The following is a 22,385-nucleotide window of genomic DNA, read 5'->3' as shown; positions in this document are numbered from 1 at the left end:
GCAGCTTCTCATCTAGGAATTTTATAAGATATAAAGTCAAAATCTTATTATAATTCATACAAATGATATTAGCATTGTCTATTTTAACATACTAATGTTAATGAAGCTTAAGCTGTATATTGTATGCTATCAAAAACATAACTTGTAAAAAAAACCAAGTCTCGCAACTCAATTCTTCTATCGTAAAAAGTTGTGAGATCCATGTAATACCAAGTCGGTCCATTTATTGAGTCCCTACTTAAAGGTCCTTCTGTCTTAAGTTATTACGTAATTAGCTAACCTAACAACATCTTATAGTGACCATATCAATATTAAAAATCTTTTATGGTTTAAATAAATAGATTGACTTGGCCATCGCATGAAAACACAATGTATCTTTACATTAAATTAGATTACATTAACATATTATATTAGATTGTCTAGTGCGATGGCCAAGTCATTCTATTTATTTAAACCATAAAAGATTTTTAATATTTATATGGTCACTATAAGATGTTGTTAGGTTAGCTAATTACGTAATAACTTAAGACAAAAGGACCCTTAAGTAGGGACTGAATAAATGGACCGACTTGGTATTACATGGATCTCACAACTTTTTACGATAGAAGAATTGAGTTGCGAGACTTGGTTTTTTTTTACAAGTTATGTTTTTGATGACATCTCATTTCTTTTTGTAGACAGTCCTTTTCTTATTTTTGTATGTAGTCTTCCTCTTTTTCTTTTCCGGTACTACTTCTTGAGCTTCAGCTTCAGTTTTTCTCATCGACACTTCGTCTATGATAAATAACACTACTTCTTTCAAATCTGATCTCAGAATTTGGAGCACTTCATCAGAAAGTGGCTTGTACTTCGGTGTTTGCTTGTGTTCTACAGGCAGCTGCAATAGTCTATGTATAGTCAATTTATTCACATTGAATGCAGCTATTCCTGTTGGAGCACTAACTGCCACTTTTTTTGTTTCGTCTTAACCCAAACTTTCAAAGTTTTTATTAAATAGCTCTATCCAGTGTCACCAGTTCCACTCACAAAACAGCGTAAAACGTCAGCGTTATTATCAGTTGTGTCCATTTTATGTGTGATCACATAAAAGACTCTTTTTTTTATCGGTATTAAATTTTGCGATCATACTTTGAAGATCAGTTTGCTCTTCTTCTACCAGATTGATTCTCTGAAAGTCAACCATTGCATTTGCAGCTTCCACAGCTTCAAATTGAATTATTTCAAATTAGATATTGTTACAAACCAGTAATTTTGCTTCCCAGCGCGAATAGTGTCATCATAAGAAAGATCGTTTTACAGTAATCTGTATTGGATGCTGTCGGATGCCGAGCCAGTGATCCCAGAGCTTCGTGATAAACTTGGCGACGAATTTGCCGACAAAATGGATAATGCTCGAAACTTCGAGAAATTTATCGATCCGTCCATTATTACACGCATATTTTAATTTTTCCTTCATTTATACTCTAAAAACTAATTGCATGCTAAATTTGAAGCTTCTATGTCTGCTAGAAGTGCCTTAGAATTTTGATGATCGGTCGGTCAGTCAGTCAGTGACAAAATTCACAAACTTTGACTAGTTATAATTCTTAAACTACTGGTTCAAATTTAATGAAATTTGAAATATACCGTGTTTATATCATGCCTGCTTGGTTACTGAAAATTCAGGCTTCTAGTTTTATTCACAATGAAGTTATAGGGGGTCGAAAATGGCCTGAACTGCTTCGAGAAAAGGATGGTACGGCTGTGCCGCTTGTTTTTGCTCGACTTGGCACTTGGCTCGTGGGGGCACGACTGCCGTGCCCCCACATAACGAGTCATACAAATATAATTCAAAATGCTCTACAAGGCAGATATTTATAGACAGAGTTACAAAATTCGGCAGGTAACTACTTCTTGATTAATAGATAGTTTCATGGAACTTTTCTTCAAAATTTTAATAATATTTTTAATGAATTAAAAATTAATTGAAACTGTAGCTTTTTATCACAAACATTTCAAAGCCTATTATTGTACACAAAAATAATTTTTACAGCATTTTAAACAATTATTGATCTCTTGTTAAAAAGAAGAAAAATTTCTTAACAACTAACTCGATGATAGCGGCCGATATGCTTTGTTAAAAGGAAAGTGTATTCTACCCACAATTTTTTTTCCTACGTTCCTTATAGTTGTGACACATGAGAAGATTGGGAAGAATCAGACTCCAAGACAGACAGGATGTCTCTGCTTTGAAAAAATTACATTCAAAGCACAGGAAAGTTTTCCGTTTCATTACACAGTAAGAAAAAGAATCCCCTCTCTTTCGTTTTTTCAAAAGAATAGAATGATCGGCGTATCATTTATGGAAAAAAAAAGAGCTTGTTTAAGGTTGCGACAGAGCTGAACGCGAATCCAGCTCAGATAAGTGCCATACATGTCGGGAAATGGGGAGATGAACAATTCCAGACAAAAAGAAAGGTATACTTATTATTTTGATTTTTGGTCAGAAACATTGCATCAAATGAGATTCATATCACGAAGATGGCAAAAGGAGAATAGCGGAATATTTTAAATGTCGAAGTCACGATGAAAGAATCGTAAAATTTGGGTTTAAAAACGCTTGAATAAACAAATATATTTTGTTAAAAAATATTTATGTGTTCTAAACATTTAATGTTAAGTGAAATAATTATTATTATATTTTCAAAAACTCATAATGCCTTTGGAAAAAATGATTTTTAACACATAAATTAATAATCTAACTTTTGAATCGTTAATTTTAAATTGTCTTTGAACTGTTTCTAGGTTTACCATCATGATCCTTTACTTTTCTCTTAAATATTTTCATTTTAAAGAAACCATAAGAAAAATGCCATAAAAAAAGTTTCGGTAATTGTCACACAGTGGATCATTTACTCAAATAAAGTACATTGATTCATAATTACTTCGAATTTAATTTTCCCACAGAGGTATAATCCGACAGATTTATTAATTTATTTTTGCTAAGTAGAATAGGAAGGATGTCGTCATCCAAAATGAAAATCTTTTGTAAACAAAATATATTTTTAAAAAGCCTCCTTTCCTTCTTTCTGTGTATGCTATTATTTATATAAATACTATACAAATGTCCTTTTTTTATTTTATATTTGAATGCAAGTAATTTTTATAAAGTGTTAGAAAACATTTTCTGTATATTTGGTTAATTTATACGACGATAATTTTTGAAATAAAAAAATCATTACATTTGTAATAGCACTCAAGAATAACAGAAATAATTGGGGGAGGCAGTTGCACCTGTTTGCTACTATTCTCCATTCCTCTAGGAGGATTCATTGCGTGAGTTTCATAAATTCTGCTCGCAATATTCAAATATAAGTCTTGTAACCAAGAATTAGAATAATATTTCACATACATAATCATACTTTCTTTTGCAAATAGAAGTAAAATCCTTCACGCATCCTTCAGAAGAATTTTTCACCTTGAAAGTTATAAAGAGTGTTGTAACATAAAAAGAAATGTGAATTTTGCCTCACCTTCAGTAAATTAGCAGTTTCGGAGTGTGGATCCAGATGGCTCATAAAATACAAGAACTGATCTCGGAACAGATTCCAGGGCATCGCCTCTTTCTCTTGCTTCAGATATTTGGTGAATTCGAAAGGAATGTCATAAATTAGGCGATCCGTTTCGGCCAATAAAAATGCGTCATGCAGCAGACTGTAGCGGTCAGTTGCAGTGAAATCCTGTCCAGTTATATTAAAATTATAACGATTTAAAATAATTATATTGATGGGAAAAGTACAGATAATGGCTTATTTAATGCATGAGCATGTAAGAAATCGCGTTTACAGAACAGCTGTTTGTTACAGTTAAGAACAACAGTTTATAGGAAATAATACATCAAATATCAATCCGTATTTTTTTATTTTTGTTTATCATTTGTGGAACGCTATTAAATGAATAAATAATCAACACACCTGGAACTATCATGATTCAGAGTAATTTAAAAATATTTACATTTATTATATTGAGATATACATCCCCACATGATACCAGGCAAAAAGTAATTTTAACTTAAAATTCAAGAGATATTTTTGAGGTGCCTTTTCAATATATTAGTTTAAATCAGAAATTAATCGAGATCACTGTACTGTCGCGGCTGTCGTCAGTTAACAAAAAAAATTACTGGATAAAAGTCTGGATTGTAAAGAGGAGATAGAAGACATCTCTCGTAAACTGGCAATTTGCGAGTGATTTGATGAAAAGAGATATCTATACTCAATTTCCGATTTACTTCAATTTGATCGTTCATGGCAATAAAAATAAGGTTTTTCTTTTCCTTCTCTGCTTCTAATATAAGAATTGACACTCATTTTAATGTTCCAAACTGGGAATAATAACTCTTTTGAATAGTTAATTTTCTCCTACTTGCTGTCAGGCATTCTGTTCGAATGTGATGTTTTTCCTGAAGAATTAAATTCATCTTTTCACACTACATTAGCAATGGCAATTTATATGCAACTTTTTGATCGTTATTGAATGACGTATAAATTAATTAAATATAAAAAGTGGAATTTGTTTAAATGAAATCCTAAGAGGTGCGTGCATTTTTGAAAAAATCACGTATATTAATGATATTTTTGCAAAGACATTCCACCTACAAAAAGGTTGAAATATTACAAAACGCTTTCGGCCAAAAGAATTTTAAAATATTAAGCGTTTGTGAAAAATACAAATAGTTTAAAAAATAAATATAGTGAGAAGTGAATATTTCTTTGACTGACTCGATATCGTAAATCGTTAAAATTATTAATTAGATACATTAGTGCATGGGATTGCATGGAATTCGTGAATATTTACCTGAATTAAGACGGAGGTTCAAGATTTTGAAAAATATCTTTTCACGCTGTCTTTTTTTTTTCTCGTCAAGTTTGTAACTTTTTTTAATACTGAGTTTAAAATTGCCACAGTTTTTAATTTCGTAAAAATAATAATAAAAAAAATATTTAGAAAATCATGGAAAAAAATATTAAAACTCAAAACCCATTTTGAATTTTAGTATAAAAGCAATGTTGTCAGAATAGGATTGCAGCTCTACTTCTAACCCTAAAAGTGTAATAAACTTTTAGGTATATATTCAAATTTAATATTTGATAGATTCATTCTTATTATATAACAAGACGTAAATTTTTATGCATAATTATTTCCAATACAGGCATTTGTATTTTCATACAATATTAATTTCCTTAATAAATGGTATCAAAAATTAGTAACTGCTATATCAATCAGATCATGTTATCAGAGACATATTTTACCGTATGGTTGTTCAGTACTCTTTTTCCAAGCCTTGCCCAATCGTGCAAATCGTACTTGACGATGTAAAATCCAACGAATCCTGGATTGAAATGGATGACGTCATCTTTGGCGGCGTCTATCTTGAAGGTAGCTGCAAGAAATTGAATTAGTTCTTTATCTATACGAAATATGTGTACATTATCCAGAAAATATTAAATATCCAATTCTAATCCTCACCATTTTTCTCCTTCAACCACAAGGTATGTTCTTCTCCTGTCCGCAGATTTTTATAAATTAGAGGTATTTGCCAGACGAACCTGTTAAAAAAATTTATTTTCATATACTCTCTCAGATAAAATTTTTTTTGCATATTCTCTGTCGGTGAAAAAAAAAATAAATTACTATCCACTAAATAAAATAACTGGCCAGCTGACACCACTTCGTTTTAGTCAAAAGCGGTGGTACATAACGAGAAAGAAAAGCGCACCGGCATTATAATAGATAAATGAAATACGACGTGTTTCTTGGATTTTGAAGTACCCTTCGAAAAAAGAAGCTGTGTTAGCCTAGTAACCAGATGATCGAGGGTTCGAGATCCAAAACCAATGAAAATCTGCTGTAAGCAAATCCATCGATGTTCAGATGTTTCCCTGAAAGGTATCCCCTTCATTCGACCACGGCCAAAATGACAAGTTCCTACCGAAAATAACCCTCATGTAGCCTGAAAGTATAACGTTAATGTTATTTCAAGAATGTCTAAAAGAAAAAAACAAATCTCTAAACTCGAACTTTTGTTTTAAATTTAAAATTGAATTTCGCAGAACATCGGCTTTTAAAAATTCATTTCCATCCATTCAACAGTAGAATTTTAAGTTAAATTCACCAAATGTCGCAACTTGATGCTTTAAGCATGCTACTTTGCATCAATTTCATAGAAAAGTATTGCTGCAATAAATGGCACATTTACACGTCACTATTAATGCTTTGTAACGAACTAACAGAAAAGTAACACGCTGTCAAAATTATTTTAATTCATAAAAATTTAAAACAGCCGCAATGATGCAACGCCATCTTTTCTCTTACAACGAGTTACCTTTGATTATAGTTGACCAAATACGAGGTTATTCAAAAAGTATATTGGACAGATTTTTATGTATTTGATTTTTATGTATGGATCATAACGCAGGAAAGTGTAAAGCAGTCATTAGATAGTGGGGAAAAGGTATGTTAATTAAGCAGTATAGTTCCTTCTTAATGTGGTACAGTTTTCACCATGTGAATTAATGATGAAAATTAAGAAGTCTCTATGGCAATCGCTCCCATTCTTCCCTACGGCAGTACCGTTTTTCAGGTTATAGGTGTTCCGGAAATAAGAAAGCGAGTTTCAGTTGCTCTTTCAAGAACACCCTTGAGTATGGAGTTGGGTTGAAAAAATCTTACTTGTGCTGAATATCCTCCTTTTTCAAATATTCAGACGATCGCTCTGTGTTATTTTATATAAGAAGGAAATGTACCCCTGGATACGCAAACATCTTATTTTCATATTTGAAAGTAGGTACAGAGAATCGCATTCACTTCTACTCATAAAACAGATCATTTAAGTCGGCGCAAACAGCACAGAAGATGGAGCAAGATTTAGTGGAAAACTTTATTTCAGGATGAATCCAAATCAAACTTAACGTTTTTCTAAGTTGTTGCTGCTTAAGGCGTCATAGTCAAGCCCGCTGACGAAGTCAGCGATTTTAAGCCGAGTTTTAGCGTCTCTTGTTTCAGTAGCACCATCTAGGGTCAAGAGTATGTCTTAACTATTCATGTATCACAGCTCTTTTCACGGGGCGGACTTCATTCATACATTTCATTCTCAGATCGTAATTTAGACCTGAATGAGAGAACGATGACCTCTGATCCAGTACCCTCAGTGGTATTGTCTTGACTTGGTGGACTTTGCGGCTACGACAGATTTAACGTGTACCAGCCACCAACTCACAAAGAGTTTTCATCCGGAGGGGTTCGAACTCACAACCTAAGCAATGCGAATCCAACGTCCTACCAACCAGCTATCACCGCCTGTTTTTCTATGTACATTCATTTAGAGGAAGCAAAGACTTTCGAATTGTCCAAGAATATACTAGGAAAAAAAGAGATAGGGCAGCGACGGTTTATGGGTTTGTGCAGACATCATAAGCAGCGTTTCCGACGACATGTGACTTACGAATTCCTCGCCTATAGACGTCGGTTCGGAACAGAACAAATTGTCGGTACACTGAACGGACAGACGCCAAAGAACCCCAGAAAACCACAAGAGAGGGAAAGTGTACTTGTCTCCAAACGAGCCACAGGTCGCTGGAACTGAGCTATATTTGGATAAATACGCAAACTTTCATATCGCTGATAAGACATTCGTTAATGAGATGAATCCAATGTAAGCTAATTTTCATCCATAAAATAAAATGTTAGAGATATGAGTTTGGAGACCATTGTTTTCCTTTTCAGAATTGCAAATAACCCAGGTTTTATTTATTATTATTTTGAATAATAAAGTCTACACATAGGGCTTATCTGGTTGATGAACTTCTGAAAAGTCAAAATTTTAGGTTCATAGACTATGGAGTTATATCTCTAAATCTGAATCCCGTGTTGATTGATTTGAACTTTCTTGAAAGAGAAATTGCACTTCATATTCTTATTTCACAATCCTCAAAGCCTGAAAACAATATTGGAAGGGTGAGAACGACTGCCACTCAACTCTAAAACGACGATAGAGGACGGGTTTAGAGTACGTCTGTACTCTAAAACTGTCCAACATGAATTGATTTTGTGAAAGCTATAAAATAGTAAGACGAGAACAACGCAGTCCAATTAATATGTTTTTTCACCGAGGATGCCTGTTATACACGTTCTTGCGTTGATGATTTATATACAGGATTATTGAGTGAAGAATAATCGTCGAAGTGCATTTTTACATAATTTATGTATATACGAAATTTCATTAAAATCTGTCCAATACTTTTGGAGATAATCGACTTAATATAAAAATTCTTTTAATTAGGAACACCAGTATATTCAAATCTATTTTGATGTATTATTGATTTTATTTTACATCTTGAAGGATTGATAAAGATGATATAAATTGATAAAGATATAAGTTTACCATGAGCTTATAATGATAACTATTTAAAATAGCTATATGTAGTTATGAGTGCACTAAAATTCATGAACTCAAGAAGAAACAATGTCTCACCCAAATGGACTATAGTTTGGTTTGGCAGCAATGAGTTCGGCCACTGTATCGTTCACATCTCTGACGAACCAGCGCTGGGTGGCCGCCAGCGAGTCTCCATCTCTCTTGAGCTCAATGTAAGGAAAGCCCATCTGGTCGATCCAGGTGCTCATGATTTCGGACACATTTATTTTCTGAAAAAAAAGGAGGAAAAATTCAAACATAACGTGTTTAGGCATGTTTTCTTCCTTAAAAATCTCTCATACGGAGATTATATATAATCTTTTCGATTTTTTTTCCATCCGCCTGTAGTCTATAACTTCCTAAAGAAGAACAAATTCATATAAAAATGATTTATTGTTTTCAGCATTTTGGTTATAGACGCTACTTCTCAGAATGCAAATGCATTTTTCATTCCAAATCTACTAGAAATCTTCATATTAATGATACTGAGAAAATGTATTTGTATTAATGTTTTTCCAAACAGCTGAACCTACCTGCATATAGCATAGAAGCTAACACTGAATTCGCATTCAGTACTGACAATGCCACAAACATGCGCACTTTTAGGTAAGAATCTTTTCTTGTCCAGCACATTTTGTTTTCACTTTTTTCTTTTCGCCAAAATACTTGCGATTGCCTCAAAAGTCAAAATCAGAAATCGTTTTCACCAAGTTTTGTAATCAATTACGAATTCTAAACCTTTAGAGAACGATCGATTATTTGCAAAAATTTGCTAGAATAATGAAGATTGTTTCGGAAACTTTTTATGGGGCGAGCTATCAACATCTAAGCTGACATTCCTTGTCAAAACTCCACATCATCAAGCATGGCAGATCAACAAATGAAATAAGTTTCAAGCCATGAATTTGCATTCTAAAACTACAATGCTAGCAGAATCAATTTAAGACGGAACATTATTTTCATGGCAACATTATTGAAGAACAACTATTGCCATCTACAAAAGACGAACAGTTGTTCGGCAGAACGAATTTCTTTATGGGAAACAAGTATAGAGACCTAAACGAATTTCTAAGAAAAAGGAGAATACAAGTTAGTGTATTGGCATTGTACAGAACAAACCATAATAATAATAAAAAAAGATAATGCTTCATAAAACCTAGTCGGAAACTTTTAGCTACTTCGGAATCTTCTAAACGTTATAAAAATCTTCTACACCACCCACACCCTGTGTATATTATATATATATATATGTGAGAGAGATTTATATTATCATAAAGAGAAAGAATGTTTGATTATTTTATCATTTATTAATTTTTTGTGTGTGTTACAATGAAGAAAATTGTAAAAAAAGACTTTTAGCTCCATACACATATATGCATATATAAAATAACGGATGAGAAATGGTGGTATATTCTGCAATACATACTTCGGTTGATGCTTCAGAAAGTTCTCGCCAGAGGTCTTCAGTTTCTGCATTCCTATAGGCATACCTCTTCAGGTAGTTCTGGAGAATAAGTATATATACAATATATAAATTATTTACTATTAATGCCTCATTTAGTTTTTATTAATTTTATATGCATTGAATTCTTATTTTGCCCTAACTGATTATCCAGCGGTACTAGAGATGATTTTTTTTTCAAATTATTACTAATAAAAAAAACCTCTTTAAATAATTGGCCACCAAAGTTTCATTAAAACCTATGAATTCAATGAGCAAAATTCGATGTATAATAAACATTTATAGCACAAGTTAAAATTCTCAAAATTTCTAATATACAGTGGACGAAAAAGAGGTCATCCAGCTTTTTTTAGGTGTTATTCATCGTATAATCTTTAAAAGGTATCCTTCGAAAATTATTAACGTATTCTTAAAGATTTTTGAATTAAAATTTCATAAGGAACCGTCTACATATAAAAATAGGAACAAATTTAGAAATTTCCCGTAATAAAATCCATTTTCCTGAACAAATGACAGTTTTCATAAAAAAAAATGTTAATGTTTTATTTTGGATATTTTTTAAAGGCCAACTGCTATGGTGCAACTGTTATGGTGCAGTTGTTTGAAATCCAAATTTTGCAGAAAATAAAATTGAAATATATAAGGTTGCATTTACTTTTATAAAAAATAAACAATTCTAATACAATGCACCATAAATTGATGTCTATTATTTATGTATCTCACAAGTTTGGCGTTTATTAACTTGATGAACTCAGTGACATGGGAATTTTAGATGTAACTGAATACAAATTTTGGTTAAAATTCGGCATAAAATTCAATCTGTTTCTAAGGTGGTTTTAAGATACGCACATACAGTATGCTTTTTCAAACAATGCTTGTCAATGATTTTATTGTAAACAGCAGGCACAAATAAATTATTCTTATACTGCTGTGTGAAATTGTGTGACTGCAAATTATTTCTATGCAATAGATGAATCAGTGTGTAATATCATTGCTTTTGAAAAAATTAAAATGGCTCCCATGTATATTAAAAAGGCATCTATATTGCGGTTTTATAGGGTCACTTTTAGTAATAAATGGGTCAGCATATGCATCCTCACTATCACCAAGGATTCAGAGGATCACACAATCCTATTTACAGCTAATTTTGTATTCGCAATTGAATGAAAAAAAAAGGTTTTTAAAAATAAATATCACTAGGTGAAAATTTAATTTAGAAAGTTTGATTTAAAATTAACAAAAGCAAATTCACCAACACAGTTGCATAACTCTTTTTCGGGGATGGACTAAACAAGTTTTAATAATTGGCAAAAAAATGTATAACTATTCAATATTCAGAAATAATTTGGCTGATCAACAGTTGAATCTATCTATTTATTGATGCTACAGAGTATATCGATTCCTCGATGCAGCAATAGGTAACATATTCACCAAAATGGATGCATAGTACACTGCAATGTATAAAGAATAGATTATATCCTTATATAATATTAAACTAATAGTAGTAGTAATAATAATAATAAAACTTTTTAAGCAAGTGAAGATAACACAATAAAATAAGAGGGAAATTTTTTAGAGGATTGTATGCCTGTATACCTTTTTTTTATACGACATATTTATTCCTTGATTTATTGAAATGAAATATTTCAAGGCACGAATAAAAGAAAAGTTTCTGAAAAAACTAATAAAAAGAAATTTTCGAATCTCTGAAATATTAAATATTTATAGATCTCTGAAGCTATGATAAAAGCGATTTTTAAACTGCAGAGGCATTTCGTTAGACCAAAATATCATATTAAAATGAAATGAAATTCATGAAAACTGTATTTATTGAAGTATTGATGAAAAAATAAAACATTTTATAAGCATAAGAAGAATTATGAAATTTTATGGATAGCACATATATATATTAGCGAGGCACTTTTTCCATAAATGATTTCTTTTTCTTTCTTTACGAAAACTTATACATACTGAAAGCCCTTTTCGGAAATCATCTTTTAGTGTGTACTGAAGCATTTTTAAAACTGCACTGCCCTGAAAAATAAAAGAATTATTTTTAAAAACTGATAATTCAAATTAAACGTGTTTAAAAAAAGCATTTAAGTATCTTTATTTCAGTTTTCAAGAAAGTAATTAAAATGCTTTATTAATAATTGTGTGAGCACATTGCTCCCTCGTTATCAAAGAAACATTATGTAAAAAACAGATATCCATTTCAAATTAAAATTTTACATTCTTTCACGAAATGTTATTTATTTTTCTTAATAAATTAACGAAAGCTTACTAATTTATAGCTTTACTTTCAAGATTTAATTTAATTACATTTTTATGTTATTCAGTTTTGATCGTTTTTAAAGCATAGTAATTTTTAATAAACAAAACTAACAATGAAATTTATTAACATCATTTCCATACTATTTATTGAATTTTATCTGATAAAATTTGCAGAAATACTTTATACTTTACTTTCTCGTAAGAGATGGCATCGAAGGCATTAGCTATTTCATCTGGAGTGGTGACTCTACGCACCACCGGATGAGAATCCGTATTCGAATCCACACACATTACTCTAGAGATCTTCCTGACGTCCACCTGTGAAAGAAAAATATTTATTCATAAAAAGGAAAATCAAAATTGAACACATGAGAGAACTAAAAGGAGAATAAATACAGAGTTAAATTCCTCCTCTCCTCTAAAAAATGGACGAGCGTTCATTTCTTTAAATTTTTCTCTTAGAGAGGGACATCTTGCTATAAAGTTTCATTAAATAATATAAGCAGTTCTATGAGTACTGCTTAAATTCAGTAAAAATTAATAAAAATTTCAAAAGCTAAATTTCTTTTACTGAAATGCCAACTTAGAATAAAAATGCAAATTAATAAAATATTTCTTATGCATTTATGAAAATATATACATTTTCATGCAAATCTATAAAATTTACAGAAATATTAAAGTCATAATCACTTTGACCACTTTTTCAAACATCTGGTTGATGTTTGAAAGTTGAAGTGTTCAGTCGATACAATGTCTGAAATAATTTGAAAACTTGTGAAAAAAAATAATTTTGTGGCCTAGAAGTTGCATTCATTTAACAATACAGAGAAGACACGACAAATTAATTATAGTTACATGCAATATAAATAATCAATAATACCCTTAAAACGTTTCTACTACAGAAATATGTTATTTTTTTTTTAGGAATGCTTACTATCATTCAATTAATTGAGATTTATGAACTTTTTTCTTTTTCAGAGTTGCAGTAACTCTCAGATATACTTTAAACATTCGATTTCTTTAGTTTCTCTTTACTTTTTAAATAAGAAGCAATGATAACTGACTAGTAATTAAAGTAAACCAGAGAACACGCGAGTAACAAATTTCTTTCAAGCCAAAATGATTGAATGATGTATTACTAAACAAGTAGTTACTAGTAGATATAAATTCGCATTTCTCAAAAAATATCTCCACACATTTTGCAGATAAAAGCGGTGAAATTTTCTACATGCTTAAGAGAAAGATTTTACTTACTGACATTTTTAACGATGATTCATACATTTGCCCACCTCATTAAATTTTAGAGAAATAAGTATTTATTTCACTCTTTTGGGACATACACACGCATATACATAATATAAAAAAAGCATAACTCTCATAAAAAAGAATGAATGCAGAGCAAAAAACTAGTATTTGGAATATAGTACTAAATAATTTAAAGAATTAAATAAAAAAAAGTAAATTCCGAGGAATAAAAAAAAACCTAATAATTATAAAGCACGTAAAGATAATAAAAAAATTACTATTCAAAATAAAATAAATCAACTGAAATGTTTTATGTGACACAGTAAAATTACTCTAAACAAACAAGCAATATATTTAATACTCCGTAACTCCTAAAAAAGTATGTACTAAAAAGAAGAGTTCAGAAAGGGAAAATTTGAGACCAAATAATAGTAAACCATAGCAATATCTTAAATAAAATAAAATTTACTCCGAGTTAATTGGAATTCCATTCACTCTTAGAACACATATTTCTTTTAATGAATGTTTAGAAATTTTTTTTCTAATATTCAACATGATTTTATTTCCTTATCGAATTTTTTTCAGAGCCTCATGTTTGTAAGGTTTTAGTTTTGACTTCCAGCTTAGCTTGAATTAGGTCACTTTTTAGTACACTGATTACAGCGTGTTTTTATTTTTCTCATTTTATTAAAAATCATTTCTAACATTTTCATCTTTAATGAATTTTTATTATAATTACTAGGAAAGCTTATAATCTTTAAAGCATTTACCAGAATGTTCTTCTCGGGGGAAAGCAAAATTTAATTCAAATTAATCTACTGATCAATAATTAATTCTTTAAATAATGAATTTTCTTCAAATATCAGAAACACATTACTGTAAAATATTTCGGAATTCTAGTATCAAAAATAAATAATTATAATTATTTTCACTAAAGAAAAAGAATAAATGTACGCAAAAAAATCTTATCAAAAAATAATGAATTAATATTTCTGCTTGAATTGTCTCACCCCGTCGATGGCTGCAGCGTAGTACTGTTTGAGAGGAATGTACATGATGAGAGTGGACAAGCCTTCGTTCAACCAGAGATCGTTCCACCAGTTCATCGTCACCAAATTTCCGAACCACTGAAGGAAAAAAAAGGGAATAATTTCAAGAGACTGGGAAGATACATGGATTAAAATAAAATTCAAAATAAAATAATCAATAAGACATTAAATAAACTTTAAAAAATCAAGAATATTAATATTTGTTTTCATACTGGAAATCCTGTGACGGTATCATAGGTTTGATCATGAAAAAGATTACGCTTATAAATATGAATGGGTAATTTATATGAACTGAAGAATTCTTTAAATATAGTCTCTTTATTCAGAAAGGGAATCCCATGATTATACTTGCTTCTTTTGCCTATAGTATTTATCATTGGATAAGAAAAAAAAATGATTTATTAGAGACATTAAATTTGCTTTAGCAAAAACTATCTTTCGTGAAATCTTATTCAGACGAGGTAGAATCATTTTGCTTCTTCTCAACATATCCTTTCTCACTTGACAAGACATTTCATGGACATCTTTTTGTTGTTTTTAAAGACCATCAAATTGTATCCCCTTATTTAAATTCCTATTTGCATTTTCCCTTTTACATTACGCATTTTTAACTGATTTACGTTGACAGGATTTTACTTCTCGCTTGGAGCAGTAAACGTCAATACGATGGCTCTTGCGCCAGAAAAATCCAATCCAATCCTCTGTACATAGAGAAAGGGTTAATGAGAACATTTCATGAAAATTCTTGATTACAATAGTATTTACTTTGCACAAACAGGACAAAAAAGTACCTAAAATAATTTTAAAATGCTAATATTGGAATTCTTTATGGTAGCCAAGTCACAAAACTCATAAATAATCTCCATTTTATGGATTCTAGGACAGAAAGCATTGGCCTCGCTTATTTTTACTTTCTAGATACGATAAAATTGAAAACTTTTTTTATTTAGTTCACAATTTCAGAAATTATGGATGTACTTATGAGCATATTCATAATACTCATAATTATTTAAATAATTTTCCTGAAAGTCTTATTGTTAGTAGTGAATGATTATGAATGTATAAAGATAATGATAAAAGACATAAAGACACATTATCAGAACAAATAAGATATACATATGATGGCAATTTACCATTGGGATCTAAAAATTCTCACTCAAAATGGGAAGAACTCCTCATTTCAATTTTGAAAGAATTGAATAATTTGAATTTATCAACTGTACATATACAGAAGCGTAGTTTTATTTCTTTTCACCAGTTCAACTGTTTTATATAATGTATTAAGGAAAAGAATTTTCAACTGAACGTCTATACTCTAAGCATCATTTAATACGTTCGCTTTAAAAAAAGCCACTTCCATATTTTTCAAACACGTGCTGATGAGGAAAAAAAAAGCAAAAATCAATTTGCTTCATACATATCAAATATAAACAAAATGTTAAAAAATTCTCATCATCAAAATGTATGCTAATCAGTTAAGCGTATCTGAAATTGACTGTACCCTTTCATTTTTGTGTAATTATTTTTTAATATTATTATGTATTAAATATCAATCAGAAGCGTAATGAGATAAAATAGGCAATTTAAAAACTTCATTTTGAAAAGAGTTTAAGAAAGCTTACAAAAAGTTTTTGCATGTTTTAACAAAATATTTATATTTGAGCTAAATCAATTAGAAACAAAAAATGGTTCTCCCTGGAATCTTTGCTTTATTGCTCAAGCATTTTTACAGGTGCCACTAACTCGAAAAAATATCATATCAACACATAATAATAGATGTTTTCCTTCGTATTCATTTTTGAAGGTTTTAGTTTTAAGTTCTTAATTTCAGAAACATACCTGGTGAACGAGTTCATGGGCAATCACACGATCTATTTCAACAATTCTCCGGTATTCGCTCAGGTTTTCATCGACGAGGAATCTCTTGTCATTGTACGAAATGACACCCCAGTGTTCCATGGCCGGCACTGAATAATTGACAATTACAACAGAATCTGAAAACAGAAAGTTGTATATAACGTAATTTTTGTCAACATACTGGAAAACAAAAGGGCATTCCCCCCCCCCCCTGTAGACAAAAGCACTTTTGTGCCATTTTTAAACATAATTCTCTTTCATCAAGATATTCTTACACTGGATGCAATATCTACCCATTAAAATTGCAGAAAATTAATATTTAATAATTTTTGGTATTTGAATAAGCTCTGAAAGGATTAAGGATATTCTGTCATTAGTTATGAACAGGCATACCGATTTTGATATCGCAGAAACTTAAGATTTTTGTCGTCGGTTATTCTGCCTGTTGTGATTCAAGGGAGAAAAACATTGAATTGATTGAAAATATCTCAAAAGCATCTAAATTATTTCATCAAAACACGAAGAGACTAAGAAGTTTATTTGACACATTATTATATCGTCGTCGTTATTATTCTTTCTACACACCAATCAACACTTACGAACTGACATTAAGTTTCTTGCTCTTGCAACTGGCTTATATTTAAATACAGTACACTCCCAAGTATGCAACCAAATTTAGCGAACGGGTAGGCCGGAACTCTAGGAATTCATTGCTTTTCTCACAGTACCAATAGAATATGAAGTTTTTTATACCAAAACTCACTGTTATAATACTTACTTTTTCACTTCTTATTGAGTAATAAGCCCTTCATTCATCTCAAGCCACGTAGAATGTAAACGCGGCTGTTGCCGGTAGCGTGTCGAATTAAAATAGAAGGCTCTGTACTGGTAGTTTATATACTGCACTGCACGTTTTAAGAGTTGATTGGTGAAAAAGTTAGTTAAAGGATGTATATTGTTCACATCTTAACATAAATTCTGCAGTGTCTAACTTAAATGCAGGAAACATAAACAAAAATAAACGCAAATTGTATTCCGAATTCTTAAGAAAATTGACTCGAACTGATTTTATTTTTCACTGATAAAAAGGTAACCCTAAGATGGAAATCAAAACTTAATGTTTTTGGTTTTTGAAAAATTCTTAACAGAAGGATTGCTTTTGAATTTTAGAACGCTTCCGATGCCTTGGCAATATAACGCCTTGCCTTCATCATTTAATTATGATAAAAACTAGGCTGAATAGTACGGAAGCCGGACAATCGCGAACCGGATACTCGTAAATGTACTGTAATAATATTGACAAAATTTCGATTTTGAGACGTACAGGTGCAAGGAAATATAGTACTTTGAGTTTTGCCAATAATCTAACGACAAATCTGTTTTGCATCCCTAGTGAGGAGGAATAGGGCTGTAAGGTGAAAGCAGCGGCAAAAATTTTAGACTTATGAAATTTAAAATCCGCTGAGAAAGGTGAAAACACATAAGTACAGGAAGTTCTTATAGATTGCAACACCGATGAGGAAATAAAGAATCTAATTATGGAAATTTAAAATAATCGAGTATTGCTTTCCCTGGTTAAATATTATGATGGAAACTCAAAATCTACGATCACGTTATTCTAAGATAATTCTGTATAAATATGATAATTAAAATCGGCACTTACCGAGCTTAGGAAGAGAGTAAGGAACATCGAAGTATTCTTCGAAGTTTTTCAAAAGATTCATCGTCAGATTCAATCCATGGTAGGTTTCATGTAAGCGATCAGCAGGAGCAAACACTCTAACCTGCAAAATATTGAAGAAAGAAATTATGTCCACTATTGCCTTACCTACAGTTTTGAAAATAATGATGAAAAATCCATTTCCTATCGAGCGACAATAATGTTATTTATAAGCTGAAACAAACCTGTTATTACCCGTCTGTCCGAGGGATGAAACTGTAATAGATTGTAATAAAGCAAATGGAACAAGGAAATATGAGCATTAAATGTATTGGAGTGAGTATCAGAAAAATAAATGTAATTGATATCCAACATTTGTGAACAACAACGTCATAAATTATTAATTTATCACTGATTAACAAATTATTAAACAATTGCTGATATGCAATGAAAAAATTTGAAAATTTATAGATCATCATAAAATGAAAAAATAAAGGGATCTTACTAATGTCTGCTTGTGAAACGCCTCGGTTGATTCAAGATCGGACACAGCGAAGAAAAGAATGTACGTAGACATGGTAGCAGATTCCATAAATACTGTTTTGACTAAGTTACTTTCTACTGGCTCCCGCTTCTGAAAAGGGCAAAAAAGAAAGTGTAAATGAATCGTGGTTTGCACAACTGCATTATGGAGTCAATTTATGTCTCGTTATATCCACGTAATTCTGCATGTTAACTAACGGCTCGTTGTGCTGTGTTTCGTTTATGCTGTGCTTCGTTTATCCTCCAATAAGGGTAACATTTGAACATATCCCAAACAGTCATTTGATTCTTTTATTGTAAAACTGCATTTTCGCGTCTTCATGGGGAGAATGAAAATAAGTTTATAAGCCAATTATCAATGTGTGAACAGTATCATTTTTTCAGTTATTTAACTACTTAACTGTTTTATTTTCTTTACTACCTAATAAGATGACACCTATTTTGGGAATACTTTCTTATTTTGATTCAAATGGAAATTTATTGAATACTTGATTTATCTATTTATACGAAATAATTTTAATATTGAATTATAATCGTTATGAATGGTTTATTTTTTGATTACAACTATCAAAATTCGATAAATCGATGCACGTATGGCACTCGGGCGAAACAGTTAAGCGGTTAAAGAAAGCCGTTTTCTGCGACCAGCTTAGTCGCATACAGCTTATATTGAGTTTCAAAATTCTATTAAATTTGTCAGTTAATGGAAAGAATGTTCTTAATTTTTTTTCTTCGAATGGCAAGCAGGTGAAAGTTTGTCTTGAAAAAGAGGAAGTATATTTGGTGGTTGTGCCACCCTGCTCATTTCAGCATATTCCCACATAAAACGGTGTCAAACATAATAAAATCGTAAACCTAGATAAACAAGATTTTAATAAAATTCCATAAATCTTCAGAAGCATTAGAAGACAACGATAATAAAAAGATTTTAAAGACTTTGAAATTCTTAAAGAATTTATTTAAATAATCTAACATATACTAGGTTTAAAATTTCTCACATAATATGCAATCCGCAGTGATCTCTGAAGTGAAAATAAATTTAAAATATCAATTTGGAAACTTAAAATATAACAGGATTAAATATTAATCAAACGAACTGTAGATGGATACGAGATCCATTAGTATAAACAATAACAAAAAATCCGAAACCGGATCTGCGTTGATAATTTTGATAAATAATATCTGCTGTGCCTGATTTGTTGAATTTTCATAGATATTAAAATAATGAAAGTCATGGACATTCCAGGAAAGAATCTGTTAGGTGGATTTGATTATAATTTCAGATTATAAATGTTCTTTTATCTTTTGAACTTATTTTAAGTTTTTAATAGAATATTTTTCATTCTCAGTAATAAAGTATCAATACAACCAGCCATCTTGCAATTTATAGAATAAAATAACTTATATTCTATATATATTTAATTATTGTATTAAAAAAATTTTGATATGTTCCTCTTAATATTTAAAAAGTGACATAAACTTATTAACGTTTTATCTCTAAACCATCCCTCCTGCTGCCCCCTCTCAGCACTTCCTTCTCGTTACACCACTACCCGTTTTCCTGAAGATGACTGCACATATGTGACTAGATGCACCGTATTCCTTTTCCTGCTGTTCAAATATTTTCTCATTGATGTAAATTCGAAGAACAGTTTGTTGCCTCAACTGCATTGTCTGTCCGCGCTTAGGAATTACAAGATTCGAAATTTCCTAAATAGTCTTCACATGTCAAAGCAGAATATTGATTTAACAGATCCAATCAAGCAAGCAGTAAAATGATAAAATTCTACACATATGTATCATAATCTATGCGTACCTCTTCTGGCATATTCGATACTGCACTTTGAGCGAGATCGTGGATGATACTAAGTCTGAATTTCGCTTTCATCGCAGGTTCATCAAAGCAGGGGAACACTTTTCTCGCGTATGTCGCTTCGAATTGAGTGGCCAAGAGATACCTGTAATATATATTTACTAAATATAGATGAAAAATTATACCATGAATGAATAACTCAGGTGATAACTTGCAGTTAAATAAACTGGAGAAATGGAACCATGTTGATATCATTATTATTGCCTTTCTCCGCTTACTTGGCTTTAAAAAGTGAAATAAATACACTAACCGGAATTACACCATATATTAGTGTAATAATGAAAAAAATCTAAATAAGTAGCAATCGAAAGAGCAAAATAAAACATGTTTTTCTGACGCATAAATTATTTACCCTCGTTTCTTCGTTATTTAGATATAAATTCTTAAAGTTTTCTCATTTATTTATTCACTTGCTTTAAGCAATAAAAATTAAAAAAAAACGTGATTCTAATTTAGAAATTTTAATAATAAGATAAATATTAAAAAAAATCATAGATATAGCAATACAAAAATGAAATAAACCTGCCAAAAATATATGCTACTGACAAATATGACAGTGAACAAAACAATGATTGTTGAATGAACAATGAAAATTGTGGCACAAAGAACATTTCATGAACTTATATCTAGTTCAAAAACTGCAATAGTTAACTTCCTGTGAAGAACAAAATTGCGAAGGTATTTCAAATGGAGGTAGCCGAATTTGCAATAACCCAGACTTGTACCAAGTATAGGAAATCATGTTGGAATATTGCTGTGCGTTAAACTGGAAATGAACAAGTGACTGAAGTTTGATTATGTTATTGCTTTGAAAAACATCAACACCTCCTTCCATTACTGCTCTGTCGGATATACGCCAGGATTGAAATAATTCAACATCCAAAAGTTGAACTTTGGTAGTACCACCTTGGTGGAATTTTCTTTAAATGAAAAATCGCAGCTTCAGAGACCCTTCATTTACTCTGATGTCGTCGCAGTATTGCGCTTGGATATCCGGTGGAACCGCTAATTTACCCAAAGGACTTCTAACATATAAGAAGGGAAGCTAATACTGCTTTACAAACTAAACTTCGATCTAATCAAAAGGCACCAAACTTGGAGATTTTTACGATGTCGTCAAACTGTAAGATCTTGATAACGAAGAGACGAGGGCAAACGGTTTATGTATTAAAAATGTTTCACTATGCTATTTCTATTGTTATTTATTTAAATTTTTTCATTATTACGCTATTCATGTAGCTCCCTGGTGAGATTTCTTTAGAGTGCCACTTAAGATTGTTGTTCGGGTCATTTATAACCTCGACTGCCTCTTCTTTAGAGTACAATAATATATATATTCTAATATATATACTATTGCACAACACAATCTTAAATAGGTCATGGAGATATCTGTAGTTTTATATTTACGAACATTTTCTATCAATGTATTAGAAGCAGCATCAATGAAAATTTAATTAATAAAAGATTAAATAAAATCTAAGGTCTAAAAATTCCAGTCATTTTCCTTCCACTGCAGGTATTTTAGCATTAAAAATCTTTTAGTGAAATTATGTGTGAATGTTAAAAACATTTTGCTAATCTCGAAAGCATTATAATACCGATCCTCCTCGAATTGTGATAGAGTAGAGTACATCAAGTTTATCAAATTTCAGCGCTGCTTTCATTCAAGCAGATCTGAAATATTGCATATAAAGCACAAAGATACTATCTATGTACTTATAGCTACTCCACATAATGTGAAAAGAGATACTATGCTCTAAGAATTTTAAACAAAAGTAAAATTCCTTGAAAAGTAACCATATGTATATACTTCAAGCAAATATAAAACTTTCACTTTTGAAATTTGAGTGCGTGTTCCTATGGTAACATAATTTTTAAAAAATATATTCCGAACTTAATTATCGATAAAAAAAACAATTCAATTTATTTCTGAATTAATAGAACAGGTATATTCTGGCAGAGAATTT

The 22,385-nt window shown here is 30.9% G+C and overlaps 1 protein-coding gene across 1 annotated transcript in view; it reads right to left on the bottom strand.

The window, feature by feature from the left end:
- Positions 1-22,385, bottom strand: part of LOC129962542 (uncharacterized) — a 129,081-nt gene that overhangs the window by 11,883 nt on the left and 94,813 nt on the right. Inside the window, exons 38-49 of the mRNA XM_056076337.1 lie at positions 20,362-20,503; positions 18,508-18,636; positions 18,006-18,126; positions 16,325-16,479; positions 14,447-14,563; positions 12,384-12,509; positions 11,889-11,951; positions 9,882-9,959; positions 8,513-8,685; positions 5,509-5,588; positions 5,292-5,422; positions 3,513-3,719 (exon numbers count right to left, since the gene is read on the bottom strand). Coding sequence (XP_055932312.1) covers positions 3,513-3,719; positions 5,292-5,422; positions 5,509-5,588; positions 8,513-8,685; positions 9,882-9,959; positions 11,889-11,951; positions 12,384-12,509; positions 14,447-14,563; positions 16,325-16,479; positions 18,006-18,126; positions 18,508-18,636; positions 20,362-20,503 — 1,522 coding nt within the window. The remainder of the gene's footprint in view (positions 1-3,512; positions 3,720-5,291; positions 5,423-5,508; positions 5,589-8,512; positions 8,686-9,881; positions 9,960-11,888; positions 11,952-12,383; positions 12,510-14,446; positions 14,564-16,324; positions 16,480-18,005; positions 18,127-18,507; positions 18,637-20,361; positions 20,504-22,385) is intronic.

This window comes from Argiope bruennichi, chromosome 1 (genome assembly GCF_947563725.1).
Source record: "Argiope bruennichi chromosome 1, qqArgBrue1.1, whole genome shotgun sequence".
NCBI classification, from domain to species: domain Eukaryota; kingdom Metazoa; phylum Arthropoda; class Arachnida; order Araneae; family Araneidae; genus Argiope; species Argiope bruennichi.
Note: the sequence above shows the minus strand (reverse complement) of the source record. Positions and strands in the feature narration are given on the sequence as shown.